Source organism: Myotis myotis, unplaced genomic scaffold (assembly GCF_014108235.1).
Source record: "Myotis myotis isolate mMyoMyo1 unplaced genomic scaffold, mMyoMyo1.p scaffold_m19_p_13, whole genome shotgun sequence".
Lineage (NCBI taxonomy): Eukaryota > Metazoa > Chordata > Mammalia > Chiroptera > Vespertilionidae > Myotis > Myotis myotis.
In genome coordinates this window covers 51,379,291-51,396,189 of record NW_023416317.1, presented here as the reverse complement: position 1 = coordinate 51,396,189, position 16,899 = coordinate 51,379,291, and the positions used below count along the sequence as shown (strand labels likewise).

At 58.5% G+C, this 16,899-nt stretch overlaps 2 protein-coding genes across 2 annotated transcripts in view; one reads left to right on the top strand and one right to left on the bottom strand.

Annotated features, from left to right (window-relative positions):
• Window positions 1-310: 310 nt before the first annotated feature.
• On the top strand, window positions 311-11,917 carry CSRNP1 (cysteine and serine rich nuclear protein 1). The gene is given in 6 exon segments (XM_036333214.1): window positions 311-483; window positions 6,743-6,976; window positions 8,705-8,964; window positions 9,408-9,722; window positions 9,822-10,718; window positions 10,720-11,917. Coding segments are annotated over 5 exon segments (1,839 nt in total). The 5' UTR covers window positions 311-483; window positions 6,743-6,765; the 3' UTR covers window positions 10,876-11,917.
• Window positions 11,918-14,998: 3,081 nt separating this feature from the next.
• The window catches only part of TTC21A (tetratricopeptide repeat domain 21A), a 29,177-nt gene continuing 27,276 nt past the window's right edge, over window positions 14,999-16,899 (bottom strand). Inside the window, exons 25-29 of the mRNA XM_036333213.1 lie at window positions 16,649-16,859; window positions 16,333-16,557; window positions 15,670-15,790; window positions 15,472-15,539; window positions 14,999-15,351 (exon numbers count right to left, since the gene is read on the bottom strand). Coding sequence (XP_036189106.1) covers window positions 15,274-15,351; window positions 15,472-15,539; window positions 15,670-15,790; window positions 16,333-16,557; window positions 16,649-16,859 — 703 coding nt within the window. The 3' untranslated portion in view covers window positions 14,999-15,273. The remainder of the gene's footprint in view (window positions 15,352-15,471; window positions 15,540-15,669; window positions 15,791-16,332; window positions 16,558-16,648; window positions 16,860-16,899) is intronic.

The window sequence follows — 16,899 nt, the reverse complement described above, 5'->3', positions numbered from 1 at the left end:
GCGGGGCGCCCGCAGGGCTCGCTGCGGGCGTGCACACCTTCCCTGCGGGAGTGCGGGGAGCGCGGGCTCGCGGTCCGGACGGGCCGGGGCGGGGCGGGCGGAGCGGGGAGGCCTTGCGCGGCGCCGGTGGGTCGGGGGCGGTGCCTCCGGGGCGGGGCGGGGGCGGTGCCTCCGGGGCGGGGCGGGGCGGGGCGGGGCGGGGCCTCCGGGGCGGGGCGGGCGGGGCGGGGCGGGGCGGCGGGAGGCCTGGCCAGCGGCCGGGCTGCGTCAGCGCGGCCAGCCCCGGAGTTTTCCACTGACGACGAGGGCGGAGCGGCGGGCGGGGCCGCGCAGACTGTCTCCCGCCGCCGCCGCTGCCGGACCGCAGAGCCCGGGGAGGCAGGGCCGACGGCTGCGGGCCGAGTGGACGTGGGGTCGCGGAGCGGAGGGCGTCCGGCGGGACGTGGGTCGCGTCGGGGTCTGTGGAGCGCACCCGGCTGGCAGGTAAGCGCGGAGGGTTCCGGGCCGGACGGGACGGGACGGGACTTTGGGGAGGGGGCGTCCCGCGCGGGGGCCGCTGCTCCTCGGCCCGCCGTGGGCCCCCCGACCCCTAGAGCGGGCGCGGGGCCAGGACAGCCCCGCAGGCCCCAGACGGCGTGACACGGCCGGGGTCCGGGCGGGGGGCAGGGCGCGGAGGCGCCGGCTTTCGGCTCCCCTCCCCCGCCCCGCCGCGGGCACCCCACGAAGTCCCGGCGCCCCGAGCCCCGTGCCGGCGGCGGCCGAGCGGAGCTGCGCGCGGAGGCCGGGGCACGGGGTGCGCGCGTCCGCGGGCGAGTTTCCTTTTGACCCAGTTGCCGGCGAACTTTTGCGAAGTTCCTCTCGTGGCCGGAGCAGGTGACATTTGTCGCTTTCTTCCTCGGGCTCCCCCCGGGGGTGGATGCTGGGGCTGCGGCGCGTGCCCGGCTCCCCTGGGAGGCGGGACCGGGAGTGGAGGGATGAGCGAGGAGGAGGCTCCGTGAGTCACGGACCCCGGGAGAGAGGGAGGCGGGAGGAGGGAGGGGGCGGGATCGTGTCGTACACTCACCTGTTTGTCAGTCGCCGTCACACGCAGAGGCCACCACGGTGAGTCACGGCGCAGCTCCACCGGCCACCCCGGGCATCGCGGGCTGCCTCCCACGCACTTCCTCTCCCCTCCCCAGCACGCACTTCCTCCCCGGCCTCCGTGCCCGCCCCCCCGGGGGGCTTTTCCACCGGCACCCACTGGAGATGCCGGCTCCACAGTAACCGCCACGCACTTAGTCACTCCTGCCCCCTGGCACAGTCACACGCAGAGCCCACACTCCTGACACACAGGGTCCCTCCCCAGCTCCACTGCCCACCGACACCCCCGTGCAGATGCCCCACAGCCCCTCCGGCACAGCTCACCGCAGCCCCCACACCCCGAAGGTCCCTGCCCCCTGCGGTGTCCACAGCCTGAGGTCACCCAGGCCACTCACCTTCCTCCCGTGTCCTTGTCCTGTCACCTCTCGCTGAGCTCGGGCTGCGCGGCGCAACCCGTCACACCCCCTCCTGTCCCGGTGCTGAGCCATCTTCTTAAAATGCAAATCTGGCATTGTCACTCCCTGCTGAAACCCTGCTTTGACTCCCTGTGCCCTCCGGCTGAGGCCTGACCTGGGCGCCCGGGGCCTGCAGCACCGCCCACCCGCCTCTCCTCCTCTCACGTCCCTCACTCACGCTGTGCCCCCTGTCTGAACTCTTTCTACATCCTTCCTGCGGAGAGCCCTGTACCCGCCTGCCCACCCCTTCCACCCACCCTCGCCGCTCACAACAGGGCTTGTAAACTCTGATTGTACCCCTAGTGCCGCACCAATGTATGTTTCGCTCCCTCTGTGCCCAAGTGCCTGAGCAGTGCCTAGCACCTCACTGGAGTCCAGTAATTATTTGTGGAATGAATGAATGGAGGAGAGTGAAGGAGGCCTGGCTGGGTGGAGGAGGCAGCCGCTGTCAGGTGCAGCTTCCCTGCTGCAGAAGCAATTGCCTCACGTAGCCAGCAAGCATCTGGCACCTGCCCAGTGCCAGGCCCTGGAGGCTAAGGCGAGGAACTGTCCCCGCCCCCCCCTGATCACTTTCAGAGGGAGAGGTGGGGGAGGGGTGTGCCCAGGCTTCCTGTCTGCCCTCTGGGCTGCCCAGGCTGTTTCTCCAGCCAATCCCAGCGGGGGCCCCAGTGCTCAGAGGTGCCCTCCCCTTCTCCCAGGAAGTAGTGGGGGGTTGGGGTGGGGGGGCCTCGGGGCTTGGGGGAAACTGACCTGCCCTAGTCAGGGGTTCTGAGGTTAAATGACACATTTTTCAGATTCTTGGAGTTAGAAGGAGGCTGCTGAAGGTGACCCCTCCCCAATACTAGGCTGGGGCATTGGGACTGCTGAAGTGCGCAGAGGAATTGGTGTGACTTCAGAGGCCCTGAGATTGTCTCTTCCCCCAAACCCCACCCCTTCCCACCCCCCACAATAGCCTTGGTTTGTTTGGTGCCCAGGGTGAGGTGCCCTGTCCTGGATTCACCGAGTATGGCCTGAGTGTGTAGAGAGTGATGGTGAGCAGGGTCGGGAGGTGTGCCCCCCTCGCCCTGGACTGTCAGCTCCTGTGTGTGTTGGCAGGAAGGCGGTCTGATTCTCAGAGCCCAGGCAGATCCCGGAAGAAGCCTGGTGGTTCTCTTTGATTCAGGCCTGTCTGTGGGGCTCCTGGGGGTGTGGCATTTCTGTCTGAGCCAGCTCCTGGGAATTGCTTTTCCTTCCTCCAGGACCCTGGGAGGGGGGCTGTGCTCACCCTGGGAACAGAGCCACGGCCGGGAATCTTGATTCCTGGGTAGCTGCTGGAGGCCCCTCCCCCACCCTCTGACTCACTGTCTGACACTTTTCTTGGACTCTTCCACTATCTTTCATTCCTTTTTCTTGGCTTCTCCTTGTCTCTGGCTGAGTCTTTTTGTCTTATCGCCTGCCTCTGCCTCTCTCAGCCTCTAGATTCCCAGGTGGGATGGTGGCTCTTCCTTCTTCCCTCCCCGCAAAGGAGTATCGGGGAGGAGATGGTTTCTCGTTTGATTCCAGGCCTGCAGATCCTGCGGGGTTCATCACAAAACCTGCAGTGCGGCCCTGGTTTCTCCATCTGCAGTTTTGGAGCTGGTAGCCCCTCACCTTAAGTTCCCATTCTGTAGCTATCCCTGAGGCAGAACCACGGCTTAAACCTGCTTCCTTGACCCCGCAGTTTGTTTACTCGGGAACAGGGAGCCTCCTGAGATGCATGCGTTGGCACCTGCTTTGGCACCTGCTTGCAGCAGAGCTTTCTTCTCCCTCAGAGCCACCCCCTTCTGGGTACCATTCTAGTTCAAACGCTTTGCTGCAGGCTGGGGGAGGGGTGTGTACCCCGCCCCCCTTAAACTGACTGTGACAGGAGCATGCGATCACACTGACCACTCACTCCTCTCCCCGCCCCCCCCCCCCCCCCCCAGAACTCCTGTGCTTAATCTTGTTTCTGTGTTTATACAAAGGACCCACCTGCCTACCTCTGATGGTCCTCAGTTGCCTTCTCTATGCCAGACTCTGTTCTAGGCCTGGGCACAGTGACAGCCAGGCTGAGAGGCCCTCAGCCTGCTGTGAGGGAGACGAGCAGCGAGGCCACTGCAGGGTGGGGAGGTGAGGGCTGTGCTGTGGGGATCTCAGAGAGGCATGTGGTGAGTGAGGAGCCGTGGGGGTTTCGGGGAGGCCCTCTAGGAGATGATAGGCCAGGAGGTAAGCAAGTTGTGGCGATTAGGGGTGCCACAGTTCTGCTGGAGTGTACAGTGAGAGGTGGGTGGGGAGACTCCCAGGATGAGCCTGGAGGATGGGCTGCAGCTAGGCCTACCCTGGCCTCGCTGGCCCTTCGTGGAATCCCCTAAGGGAGTGATTCTAAACGTGGGGGTGGCAGGCAGATAGGGGGTTTAATAAGACTACTCTGGCTGCAGGGTAAAGAATGGCTGTGGGGCGAGGGCATGGGTAATAGCAGTGAGGGTGGAGACATAGTGTAATAAACTTTTTAAATTGCAGGTGACGTACATAAAATGCATGACGTATATGAATCTTACGTGCACAGCTATATGGATTTTATGGTTTTAGACACGCATGGAACAAATGTCAACCCAGATCAACTTAGAACATTTCCAGACTGCCCCCCACCCCCACCCCCACTTCCGCCAAGATTCCCTCCTGGCTGTTCTAGTGCATCCCTCCCCTCCCCCAGTAACCACCGTTCTAACTCGCATCAGCATTGATCAGGTCTGCCTTTTCTTGAGCTTCATTCACATGCATTCTTGCATCTGGCTCCTTTCATCTAACATGGCATCAGTGAGATTCATCTGTGTGTGTGTGTGTGTGTGTGTGTCCAGGAGCTCATTCTTGTCTTCACGGTGCAGAATGACGCAGTCACTAAGCACTTGACGTGAATTGACTCAAGAAAGCCTCCGAACCCTGCAAGGTTTTATGACAGAGGATTGGAGTGTCGTGGTTAAGGAACTGACCCAGGGTCACTCAGCTAATTAAGAGCTAAGCCAGGGTTCAATTGCAAGCAGTCTGGTTCTGGAGCCAAGGTTCTTAACCCTGTGCTGGGCGGCCTCCATGATACCTGCTGAGCCCGTGCCGGGCCCTGTGCGGGTTGAAGGAGTTAGTGTGTGACTGGATGTGGTTGGAGGGAGAGAAGAGGGAAGAAGGAGTTGAGGATGGCTGCAGGTTTCTGGCTTGAGTAACCGGGTGGGTGGCAGTGCTGTTACTAAGATAGGGAACACAGGAAGAGGAACAGATGGCACGGGCAGGGGGGTGGGGAACACAGACGAGGGGTTCGATTTGGGGCCTGCAGAATTTTATGTTTCTAGGGAACAGCCAGGCAGAAATACCAAGTGGGCATTTGGTTTTGGGGGAAGGGGTCTCAGGCTGGGTGTGTGATTAGGGAGCCACTCAGCACCCCGTAGACACATCTGGAGCTTGGGAAAAGATGGACCTCGTTGTGAGACTGTGGTGGCGACAGCGGGCCTGGGTGTGGTTTGTCCCTGTGTGTCTGAGCGTCTCTGGTCTGCATGTGTTGTTATATGTGTGCATGCCTGATTCTGGGTCACAAAGTCCCCCCATCTCCTGGGAGAACATGCAGGTCAGCTGCGAGCTGGGTTGTTTTTGTTTGTGGTTTGGCCCTGGGAGGGGGGTGCCAAGCCTGAGAATGCACCCGCCGAGAAGCCCCCGGAAACACCTGTGTGTCCTCTTTCCCCCTGGGCCCCAACGTGGAGAGTTTGCAAGGAGGCCAGCCCTCTCTTGCTTCTCTTGTGCCTGCAGGGAGAGGCTGTCCCTGCAAAGAATGGTATCCAGTAAGCCTACCAGGAAGTTGATTGACAGCACACCCTCTGGGTTGAGGATCCAGGGACTTTGTGAGAGGCTGGGCGAAGGGAGAAAGGGGTGTTTGGAAAGGACACCTGAGGAGGAGATCGCCAGCCCTCTGGTTGGTTTTTCCTGTTCTCTCTCATTTCCTGTGATAGCTGTGGGGGAGGGGCTCCCCAGGACTGGGGCCCCTGCATCGTTTCCCTTTCCTCTTGGTGACCTCCTGGGGGCCGAGCCCTGAGTGCCACCGGATGTGCAGAGACAAGGTGATCAGCCCTTGGGACTGAGTCCTTAGGGGATTCCCAAGGGGGTGGAAGGGGCTGTTATTTGCCTTGGCATTTAGGGGAGGGAACCCCAAGTCCCCCCCACTCCACTTGGATGGGGCCAGCCAGCCTGTGGGAGCCTCGTTGCATTCCCGCAGAGGACTGAGACCTGCAAAGGGAGCAGGAGCAGGGTGTCCTGGGGCGGCTCCGAGCCACGCAGCTGCAGACTGGAGAGAGCGGGACATGGTCTTGGCAGGTCGGTTTCACTGGAAGAGTTGTGTTTTTTTTAATGGGAAACAGTAATTTCCATGGGAAGTTAATTCAAACAAACAGGGCTAGATATTGGAGTAGAAGGCAGATGTAGGCGACCTTTTAAGACCAAACAGGAGATATGAAAGCGACATGAAGCCTAGGTGTCCCACAGTCATGACTGGAGGCAGGTCCTCCGTGGGGCGGGGGTTTCTGAGGGAAAGTCTGAGCAGGTCCTTCGCGGGAGAGGAGGGACTCGGGAAAGTCCTGGGCCTGGGAAGCAGGGCCAGCGGCAGAGTGAGCCTGCTCCCCCACGTGTCCTGGTTGGCCTGGCCCTGGAAGCAGGGCCCACAGCTGCTGCGTCTGTGCAGGGCAGTGTGCCTGCGGGTGTGCTTGGAGGGGAGGGGGCGGAGGAAGCAGAGCCGTGGCTGCGCCGACAGTCTCACACACAAAAGCACACAGATGTGAGCCCTGTGAATCACCCAGCCAGTGAGTCAGCCCCCAGGATTCCTGTCGGGGAGTGAGCGAGGCTGGGCAGAGGTCTGTCAGTCCATCTGTTCTTCTGGTGTGTGCGCGCCTGTGTAGGTGGGTTGTGGGAGGTGGTGGGGAAGGTGCCGGGCAGGGTCCTGGAAGGGCTTTTGGGCGGAGTGATGGGAGTCTCCAAGCACCAGGACGAGGGCTTGGGCCTCTCTGCTCTGTCTTGTGCAAAGAAGCCCCCTGGGGATGTGCCCCCTGCACGTGCTCCGGGGCCGGGGCGGGAGGGCCTGGGACACCTCGAAGGGTAAGTGGGAGAGGTGGCAATCAAAGCTGAGCCCACCTCTGGCCTCAGGCCCACCTCTGAGAGCTTTCTCCTTCCTGTTCCAGGCTGTCTGTGCCGGGTACCCACCATGGCTGGGCTGCTGAAAAGGAAGTTTGACCAGTTGGAAGAGGATGACTCCTCACTCTGCTCATCTTCGTCTTTGTCCTCCTCGGGCCACCACTCTGGCTCCTGCTCCCCAAGCTCTTCAGTCTCCCCAGCCTGGGACTTGGAAGAGGAGAGCCCCTGGGATCAGATGTCCCCGCCTGACCGAAACGTCTGTGGCCCCCAAAGTTTTACCCGTGAGTCCCTACCCTCCTGGGAACCCCACCACACACCACCCCCTTCTTCCTTCCTTCCTAAAGATGAAATTGGGAGGCATGTGACAAAGCCGTCCTAGCCACTGGAGGCTGTGTCCCCATGGCTTCAGCTCCCCACCTCATCCACTTCCTGGAATACAGTGGTTACTTAGGAATGCTCGCTGTCCAGAGGCGCTTGGTCTTGGGTACATTCACCTTTGACCTTGGGACTCCCCTGTTTCCAAGTCATGACATTCAGAGCAGAGCTCCCGAAAGTGGCCCTTAGCCCTCCCGCCCCGGCTCCTCCCTTCTGTTCCAGTTTCGTTTCTCCGGCTCTCGCCCTGTCCTCCTTCCAGCTGCTCTGCCAGAGCCCCACGCCCGCACTTCTCCGCTCTGAGGCCTGTCAAGCCGGTCCCTCTCCTGTCAAAATGCCGCTTGGCTTTACCTGACCGGAGTGAAAGGTTTCCCCCCAGTTATTTTTCAAGTTAGCAGATTCTGGTTCCAAACTGGCCAAGGAGGCCCGGGAGAGTTTCTCAACCTTGCTTTGTACGGTCGCTCCCCCAAGCCCCAAGGAGCCTTTGTAGACCGCTTTTTCCCTCATCCCCCCCACCTGGTATTTTCTGAGCACAGAGATGATGTTCGTTTAGGTACTACCTGCATGTCTGCGTTATGTATAAAAAAAGTATAATTCTTAGCACATAGATCTAACGGTACATTAACTGATGAAACAACTGTGGGTTTATCCTAGAACTAGAAGGATGGGTTAATATAAAAACCAATCTCATAGTTTACCAACTGACTGTGTCAGAGGAAGAAAAATATAAGAGCTACTCTAGATGCTGAAGAATATTTAATAAAACGTACGGTTCCTTCTAGATAAGATTCTTGGTAAGATAGATATAAGTGAATTCTACTTAAATGGTTAAAAAATAGGTTTCATCCCAAAAGCTGATCTAACTAATGAGGAAAGACTGGAAGCATTTCCCACTAAGTCAGGAACAAGAGGAGGATGCTGTCTGTCACCACTGTTGGTTAATATGGTTCAGGAAGTGCTAGCCAATTCAGTTTGCAGAGAGAATAAGAATTCTCCGTATTACATTGGACAGGCCAAATTGCCACTAATGTCTCTAATAGCATATATAAAGCGATGCTACAAATCAATAAAAAAAAAAAATTCGGAAACTATACAAGGGACCTATAATCTATATATATAAAAGGCTAATATGCAAAGTGTCCCCTTGGGAGTTTGACTGGGAGACTGGGAGTTCAGTTGCTCACTATGATGTGCGCTGACCACCAGGGGACGGTGTAGAATGGAGGAAGGCTCCGGCCAGCAGCCGGAAGGCCCTGATTGGTCCTGATTTCTGGCCAGGCCTTGGGACCCTACCTGTGCACGAGTTTTGTGCACCGGGCCTCTAGTTGGCTTATAAAGATGGGAAAGATGTTTACACTTACAGATGCTCTCATTTCAGCTGGTAATAGCAATAACCTAGTATTGGCATAGGGGTGGTGTTCAATTTTACCAACTCTAATCCCAGCTAGCCTGGCTCCTCATTTTTTTTGGCTTCTAAATTTGAATCTATCTCTTTTGCGGGGGGGGGGGGGGGGGGGCGCTAGGGGGGGTGAGAAGAAAGGAGGTGTGAGGAGCAGTGGATCAGGGTCCTCTTCCAGGGCGTTGTGCTGTGTATCACAGAGAACTCATGCACTACCCCTGCTCTGCTTGCCTTCCAGCCTTGTCCATCCTGAAGCGGGCTCCCCGGAAGCGTCCAGGCCGCGTAGCCTTCAATGGCACCACTGTCTTCTACTTCCCTCGGTGCCAGGGCTTCACCAGCGTGCCCAGCCGCGGTGGCTGCACTCTGGGTATGGCCCCTCGCCACAGTGCCTGCCGCCGCTTCTCCTTGGCCGAGTTTGCACAGGAGCAGGCCCGGGCACGGCAAGAGAAGCTCCGCCTACGCTTGAAGGAGGAGAAGCTGGAGGTGCTTCGATCGAAGGTAGGAGACCCCTCAAAGGTCCACAGCAAAGTCCTAGCTTTGAGGGGAGGGGCATCAGGGGCAGGTGCTGGTTTGCCCACTATTTGGGGAAAGACATGCCTGGGGCCAGTAACGGCTCCATCGGGATCTGTTGCCTGGGTTATGTGCAGGCAGAATGGGGCATGGTACCTGAATCTGCCTCACTGGGGAGGAGGATGTGGAATTGACGGACACCGGGGGTCGGTGTATCTGGCTGGGGGAGGGCGTTTGTCCATGAAATGGACAGGAAATCTATTTGCAGATGCCCCGAGGGCAGTGTTCTTGGCGTCCTGATCACTGGGGAATCCACAGTGTTCAGCCCAGAGTAGCACATGGGGTGGTGTTTGTCAGATGACTGGTGGCTGTGGGGACGAAGACCACCACATCTGTGCCTCTCACATCCCTCCTCTCCCCCCTGGATGCAGCTTACAGAGGCTGGGGTACCTGAGGCGGAGGCCGGCCTGACTCTGACCCTGGATGCCATTGATGATGCCTCTGTGGATGAGGAGTTGGCAGAGGCCGTGGCAAGTGGCCGGTTGGAGGAAATGACCTCCCTCCATCCCTACCCAGCCCGGAAGCGGCGGGCCCTGCTGCGGGCTGCAGGCGTGCGGAAGATCGATCGAGAGGAGAAGCGGGAACTGCAGGCTCTGCGCCAGTCCCGGGAGGATTGTGGCTGTCGCTGCGATAGGGTCTGTGACCCCGAGACCTGCAGCTGCAGCCTGGCGGGCATCAAGTGCCAGGTACGGTGGTCGGGCTGGGCTGGGAGCGGGAGCCTGAGCTGGGGGGCTGCTTCTCTGGGCTCCTCAGGATCCTCACTCATGCCTCTACCTTCTCTGCAGATGGACCATACAGCGTTCCCCTGTGGCTGCTGCAAGGAGGGCTGTGAGAACCCCAAGGGCCGTGTGGAATTCAACCAGGCGCGGGTTCAGACCCACTTGCTGCACACACTCACCCGCCTGCAGCTAGAGCAGGGGGCTGAGAGCCTTGGGGAGCTGGAGGCCCCTGCCCCGGGCAGTCCACCCAGCCCTGGTGGGCAGGTCCTGACCCCCGCTTTCTCACTGGCCAACACCCCTGTGAGCAGCGAGCTGGGAGACCACAGCTGCAGCAGCGACATGACTGATTCCTCCGCAGCATCGGGCACTAGCGAGCCCCCTGACAGTCCTGCGCATCCAGCCCTGCGTGACCCTGGCTTCCAGCCTGGTATGGATGATGACAGCCTCGAGCGGATCCTGAGATTCAGTGACTCAGACCTGGGTGGAGAGGAGGATGAAGAAAGGGGTGTGGGGAACCTCGACAACCTCAGCTGCTTCCACCTCGCCGATATCTTTGGTTCTGGTGACCCCAGTGGCCTGGCTGGCTGGACCCACAGCTATGCCAATACCAGCTTCACATCAGGCATCCTGGATGAAAATGCCAACCTGGATGCCAGCGGCTTCCTAAACAGTGGCCTTGAAGGGTTGGGAGAAGGCAGCCTCCCTGGCACCGAGGTGCCGCCCAGCATGGACGCCGGCCAGAGCAGCTCAGTGGACCTCAGCTGGTCTTCCTGCGACTCTTTTGAGCTGCTCCAGGCCCTGCCAGACTACAGTCTGGGGCCCCACTACACCTCTCGGAAGGTGTCTGACAGCCTGGACAACCTTGAGGCACCCCACTTTCCCTTACCTGCCTTTTCCCCGCCGGGGGACACCGGCGTTTGCTTCTTGGAATCCATCATGGGCTTGTCGGAGCCAGCTGCCGAGGACGCTGGCTTCCTTCTGGAACAGCCGGTTGTTTGAGGACACTGCCCTGGCATCACTGCTGGAGCTCGTGCCTGTGCGAGGACTAGGGGGCCTCTTCCCGGCCCCGAAAGCCCTGTTGCTGCTGTGCCATAATTTGGGGGCTCTCTGGGGCCTGTAGTAGGTAACCGTCTCCCATTGGCCGGCTCACCCATGTGGGCATTCCTAATTTCCATGCAACCCTCTGGGTTGATTTATTATTTATTTTTGTAACTTTCTGTGCTGGAGAGTGGGAGGGGGCTCCCCCCTTCAGCCACCCAGCCCCTGGTGCCCAGTTTCTCCCACTTCCATGGTGTGCCAGGAAGAGGAGGGCATGATGTTTCTTAGCCTAATGACAGCGAGACAGGGCTGGAAACATCTACCTCTTCCGGCTTCTGCCATCCTGAGCCCTCGCCCCCTGGGTGGCTGAATCCTCTGGACTGTGAAGACTATAATTTATTTCCATAATTTATTTGGAGACTAGGCAGCTTAGGCTTCTCATCCCTGGCCGGGGTCAGGGTGGGGCACAGACCCCACGAGTCCCTTTTACCTTATAGTCCTGCAGCCCTGCCTGGTCTTAGGTATAGACCAGATGTGGATTCAAACCCTATGTCTACTGTGGCAGCTGCCTGGCTCTGGATGGTTGAGCAGGCAGAGGTTAGCCTCGGACAGTGTCTGGGCAGAGGAGGGACTGAGCTGACCAACCGTGACCCACTCAGCCCCCTCTACTTCCTGTCCTCTGCCCCATCTCTCCCCTCCCCCAAGGGCCATAGCCTTTAGTCCTGGTCCACCAATGTAGGAAGGGGAAGCAGGAGGCCGAGCGCGCGCAAGGGGCTTGCCTCAGTGCCTCGGGGCCCACCGCATGCCCTTGAAGACAATCTCAGGGCTTTCTGGACACTGCACTCCAGCCTGGCCCACCTGCCTGTACCCTTGGCCAGTTGGCCAAGACAAGGGGTGGTGCCTTATGGCTCTTATGCCCGTTTGTTGATGATGAATTTTGCATCCTAATTTCTATATTGTCCCTGAATATTGTAACTATAATTTATTCATTTTTTCTCTGTGTCTGTGCCAAGGAGCCCAGGCTCTGGGCTTGCCTTCTTACCCAGGAGGCCGTCAGCCTGTGTGCTTGTGGGAACACCTTCTACCTGAACTTACAGGTACCAATAAAAAGGCTCTATTTTTAATGGTGCGGTCTGCATTTGTGGGAAGACTAAGAACACAGGTGTTCGCTCAGAAGTGAGGGGGAGGGGAAGGGAGACAGGCCCTGCATGGCAGCGCGGATACTGAGGCCGTGTTGGGAATGGGAATTGGGGACACAGTATGCTGGGCCTCCTTCCACGAAGGCCAGGCACCCTGGAGACTGGAAGCCAGCTGAGAGGCTGGTTGGGCTCACGGAACCCCTCTCTCCAGGGATCTCCTGGGGTGGATAGTCTGAGACAAGCTGTGTGCTTGGATGGGTGAGGGCACTCACCCACACTGAGCTGAGGCTCTAAGGGTGAAGTCGCCGCCCCTCCCCCAGGTGGAGGCAGGCGGAGGGGTAGGGTGGGTGGAGGCCTTGTGTGGGGCTGAGCTACTGATGTCCCTGGGGACTTGAGCACCACACACCGGAAGCTGTAGAACTTCATCCATCTGCACCAGCCAGACCTGTCCGACCTGTCCCTGGCCGCCTGGGCTGCAGGCCAGAGGAGCAAGCTGCACTCTGCCCTGGTGAGCCCCAGTCTGGGGGCTTGAGGAGCAAGGTCAACCTCCCTCTTAGCAATAATCATTTGCACAAGTGCTGGGAAGGGGACCCAACAAGGAGACCTGACTTCTTGTTCTAATCCTCTGCCTCTGTTGGTTGGCGCGCTCTGTGGTTTACTGGTTAAGCACACCGACCCACAGTGCCAAGTTTGAATCCCAGCTCTTCTACCACCAAGTGAGATTTCTTATGCAAATGACTTCCTCCTTACTGTGCCCAGGTGTCCTCAATCTGTGCAAATAACCCTGCTCACCTCCTAAGCTTGTCTAGTTCATGTATATACAGCACTCCGGAGAGAGTCTGGAACATGCAAGCCTCATGACTTCCATGCTCTTTTCATGCTTTGGCCTCTATTTCTCTGTTTTATCCTTTTTTTTTTTTTTTTTTTTTTTTTTTTTACCACGTTTGTCACCTTTTAGGTACATCTCTTGCCTTGGGACATGCATGCACATGGTCACATGGCCACATGGTCAGTGACCACTAGAGGACTCAAGGCTTGGCCCATGGTGGGGTAGGCTGTCCTTGTGACCAGCTTAGGCAGGGACAGCCGGGTCTTAGGCTTCTCATGGTGGACACTGAGTTGCCCTGTCTCTCTCACTGGCCCCTGGGAATCCCTTTGTAGAGATTGCTTCAGCATGCGTGAGCCAAAAGCGCATCTCTCCAAAGGCAGTGAGGCTCAGCTCTGAGTAGCCTGGGGTCTGGGTGGCAGCCTCCAGCAGCTCCAATACCCCAGCTGGAAGACCCTGTGAGCTCCTACCCCGTGGACACAGCCCATGGCTAGACTCAACCTGCTCACACCCCCTCTAGAGCCACAGGGCCACTTGGCCTTTTTTTTTTTTTTAAAGATGAATGAAGACGGTTGAGGTTTTACAGCAATGTAAGTGTGCTGAATATACAATCTTATGGCATCATTTTCCATACGGACAGACCTCTCCACACAGCCCTTGTGGAGAGGGGCTAGTGTTCGGACAGGTTATGGGTCGAACCTGTGGTCCCACGTGGCTGTGATTCAGGCTGCCTGAGGTGCAGCAAGTAAACAAAGCTTGATCAGGTGCATGTCATTGAGTAGAAACCCACGAGAACGTTGTAAACATCTTGACCACGCCCTTACTTTGCCTTGTGGAATCTGGCTATAAATAAAGACTTGGCTTGCAGGCCATGGCGCTGTCTCTCCATCAGAGAGGGCAGCGTCCCAACCAGACCCAGCTTTCCTCATCTGTCTTTTCTAAATCCTTCACCGCCCCCCCCCCCCCCCCGGCTCACTGAACCTGGCTGTGCAGGGGGGGCACAAGCCTTCCCGAAGAAACGGCGTTGTAAAGCACCTCATAGCCCAGTGGACTGTTTTCCCATAAGGAAGATGGTAGTAACCTGGGGAAAGCCTTCCAGGTCATCGACTCATACCCAGAGGCCATGCCCGCCACCCGTCAGACACCAGGCTCAGCAGCCAGCAAGGACAACTTGAGCTGCTCTGAAAGGGACCCTCCCCCGTTCACTGTTCCCAAACCTTAGTCACCGGCCTTCTCTCGATAACTGCCATATCCACATGCTACTCAGACTATAAGCATTTTACTCCGCATCAATTACATCCACATTCTTAAAAGTTAGACCCAGTCTATGTGACACCACCCACGGATTCAGGGGTTGGTTGTGCTGTTCTCCATTGTCTAAAACTATTTAAACACATAGTTATTAAACTTTAAATGTGTTTGCTAAATATCACCTGCAGGGATTTGTACCATGATTTGGGAACACACGGATCTGGTCTAATTTCCTGCCACAGATGGGGACCTTGAGTCCAAGAGAGGGGAAGGAAGGGTCTTGGGAAGGTCACACACGGACATTCTAGACCTCCTGATTCCCAGAGTCCCTTCCCCCCGAGGTCAGACGGCCCATTACTGCCATCCTGATAAACAGGAAGGCAGGCACTGGGAGCACAGCAGAGGGGACCCCTCTCACCCTCTTGCCAGTTACAGTGAACGATATTCACTTAAGTAGGGACCCCTGCTTTTGTGCCCTTAGGTGCTAAAGGGCTCCTCCGGAGGATGAAGGAGTTGGCCAGTGTCTTTTACAGAAGCTGAAGTGGGAACTGTTTTTTCTTATGATGCATTTCCCTGTACCAGGCAAGGGCAATTTCCCAAACCAGTGGGGACCGGCAGAGGCCAGCTGGGGACTCGGGGAGGAGACAGAATGCCAGGGGCAGAGTGGGCCGCCAACCCTTGCAGCCTGCAGGGTGGCGGTCTCTCTCTCTCACACGGCACCGCGGCCTTGGGGACCTTGTGCAGCTGGTCCTCCCAGCTGCTCCTGTTGTCAGGGAGGACAAGCAAGCACCATGGCAGGGAAGAGCATCATGAAGAAGGGCTGCTTCTTTAGCTCCAGGACTCGGGGGACCAGACAGGAGAGGAGAGGCATTTACGGGGCTGCCGTAACAATATTAAAATAGCTGTAGGGTATTTCTTTAACCACCTGTTTGCTCCCCTATGTCCCCTCCCAGAGTCCGGAATAAAGGTGGCTGACCGAAGGGGACCTGATCTAAAAGAGGGGTGCCCAGTGAGCCCAGGGGAAGCTAAGCTGCTTGTTGTCCTTGTTCCCCAGAGCAAAACTGCTTCTTGTGCCTTAAGCACATAAAGCTTCAGGGCGCCCTTTAGACCAGAGGAGGTATGGCTCAAATAAAGCACACGACACTGACACGGGGAAGAATATGTCATTTTCTGAATCTCTTCTCCACTGGCCCACATCCCGCCCCCTCCGTGAAATGTCCGTAGGTTGGTGGCTTCCACCCAACCTGGCTCCCACTGACCACAGCTAGGCCCTCAGGGACCCCTGGGCCTTTACCAAAATTTCTTCTCTGATTTTGGGGTAGTTGGGGTACTTCCCGAGGACCTGGAACAGAGAGAGAAAGGGGGTAAAAACATCAGGCAGGCTCCCTGCCATACACCAGGCCGCTGCCCCAAGCCTCCACCCCCCCCCCCCCCCCCCGCCCCGCCAGTGCTGGTGGCTTACATTGTGGCAGACTTCAATGGCCTCCACGAATTTCTTGCCCTTCAAGTAGTTGAAAGCTAATTTGAAGCCTGTTCAAGGGCAGAGAGAACACACGCACCCTGATGACCTGAGTAACCCTCTGGTTCCCACACGGGCCTGAACACAGGCCTTGAGGCCTGCGGTAAGGTCCCGGTGGCGGTCCTTGACGGGCGGCCTTACCGACGGCAGGGTTGGCGTAATGGCTGTACTTCCAGGCCAGCTCGTAGTTGGTGGCTGCGTCCTTGTAGGACTGCTCCTTCTCCATGATGAAGCCCAGGTACTCATAGGCCTTGTAGCAGGACTGCAGAGCAAGCCGGTCAGAGCTTCTGCTGCGGGGCAGCCACAGCCGGCCCCAGCGCCGGGCACCCGCAGCCCCTCCTCGCCTAAGCGACCCCGGGACCCAGGAATCCTTCCCAGCTCTCTCCCCCATCCCATGCTCCCCTTGGCTGCCCGCCTTTGTACACCTCTTTATTTTCTTTTAAATGTGTTTTTATTTATCAGAGAGGAAGGGAGAGATAGAAACATCAATGATGAGAGAGAATCATTGATCGGCTGCCTCCTGCATGCCCCCCACTGGGGATCGAGCCCACAACCTGGGCATGTGCTCTGATGGGGAAATCAAACTGTGACGTCCTGGTTCATAGGTCAACGCTCAACCACTGAGCCGCACGGGCTGGACTGTACGCCTCTTCTTGCCTTGCCCTGTGCTGTGCTGCCTGTTCCCATCCTGCTCTTTCCTGGTCTCTTCTCATCCCACATCTGCTCGACCCTAGACGCCTGCCACCGGGTGTGCCCTGCCCGCGCCCCCCCCCCCCCGCCCCCCCAGGGCATCGCGCCCCTTGCCTTGTTGTACTGCACGCAGCGCCGCAGCAGCTCTGAGGCCAGGTCAAACTTGCCACCCTGGCAGTAGATGTCGGCCAGCAGGAGCCAGCTCTTCTCCAGGTCCTCGGCCTCAGCCAGCGCCCACGGGGCCTTGGCCAGACGCTTCAACTGCGTGCGGGCCTTGGGGACCTGCTTCAGCAGCATGTAGGCCTGCGCCATGGCCAGCAGCGCGGGGACGCTGTCCCTCTGTGCCCGAGGGAGGTGGGAGGCAGACGTCTGCGCCGGGAACCTCAGCCTCTCCCGCCCGCGCCCCTGCCCGCCCGGCCAGCCAGCCCACCTCAGCCTGTGCCATCTGGACGAAGGTGCCCAGCGCGGCCTCCATGTTCGCCTTCTCCTTGGTGGCCAGCAGGCAGAGGCCCTGCAGCAGCTGCAGCTGCGTCTGGCCCCAGGCCGTGTGCGGGTGGAACTCCCGCAGCAGCTTCTCAGCGGTGCGCACGCCCAGCTGCTCTGACTCCTTCCTGCTGGAGGCACTGGAGGCATCGGTGAGCCTGAGGCCACTGGCTGGCTCTCCCCGCTTTCCCAGGGTCC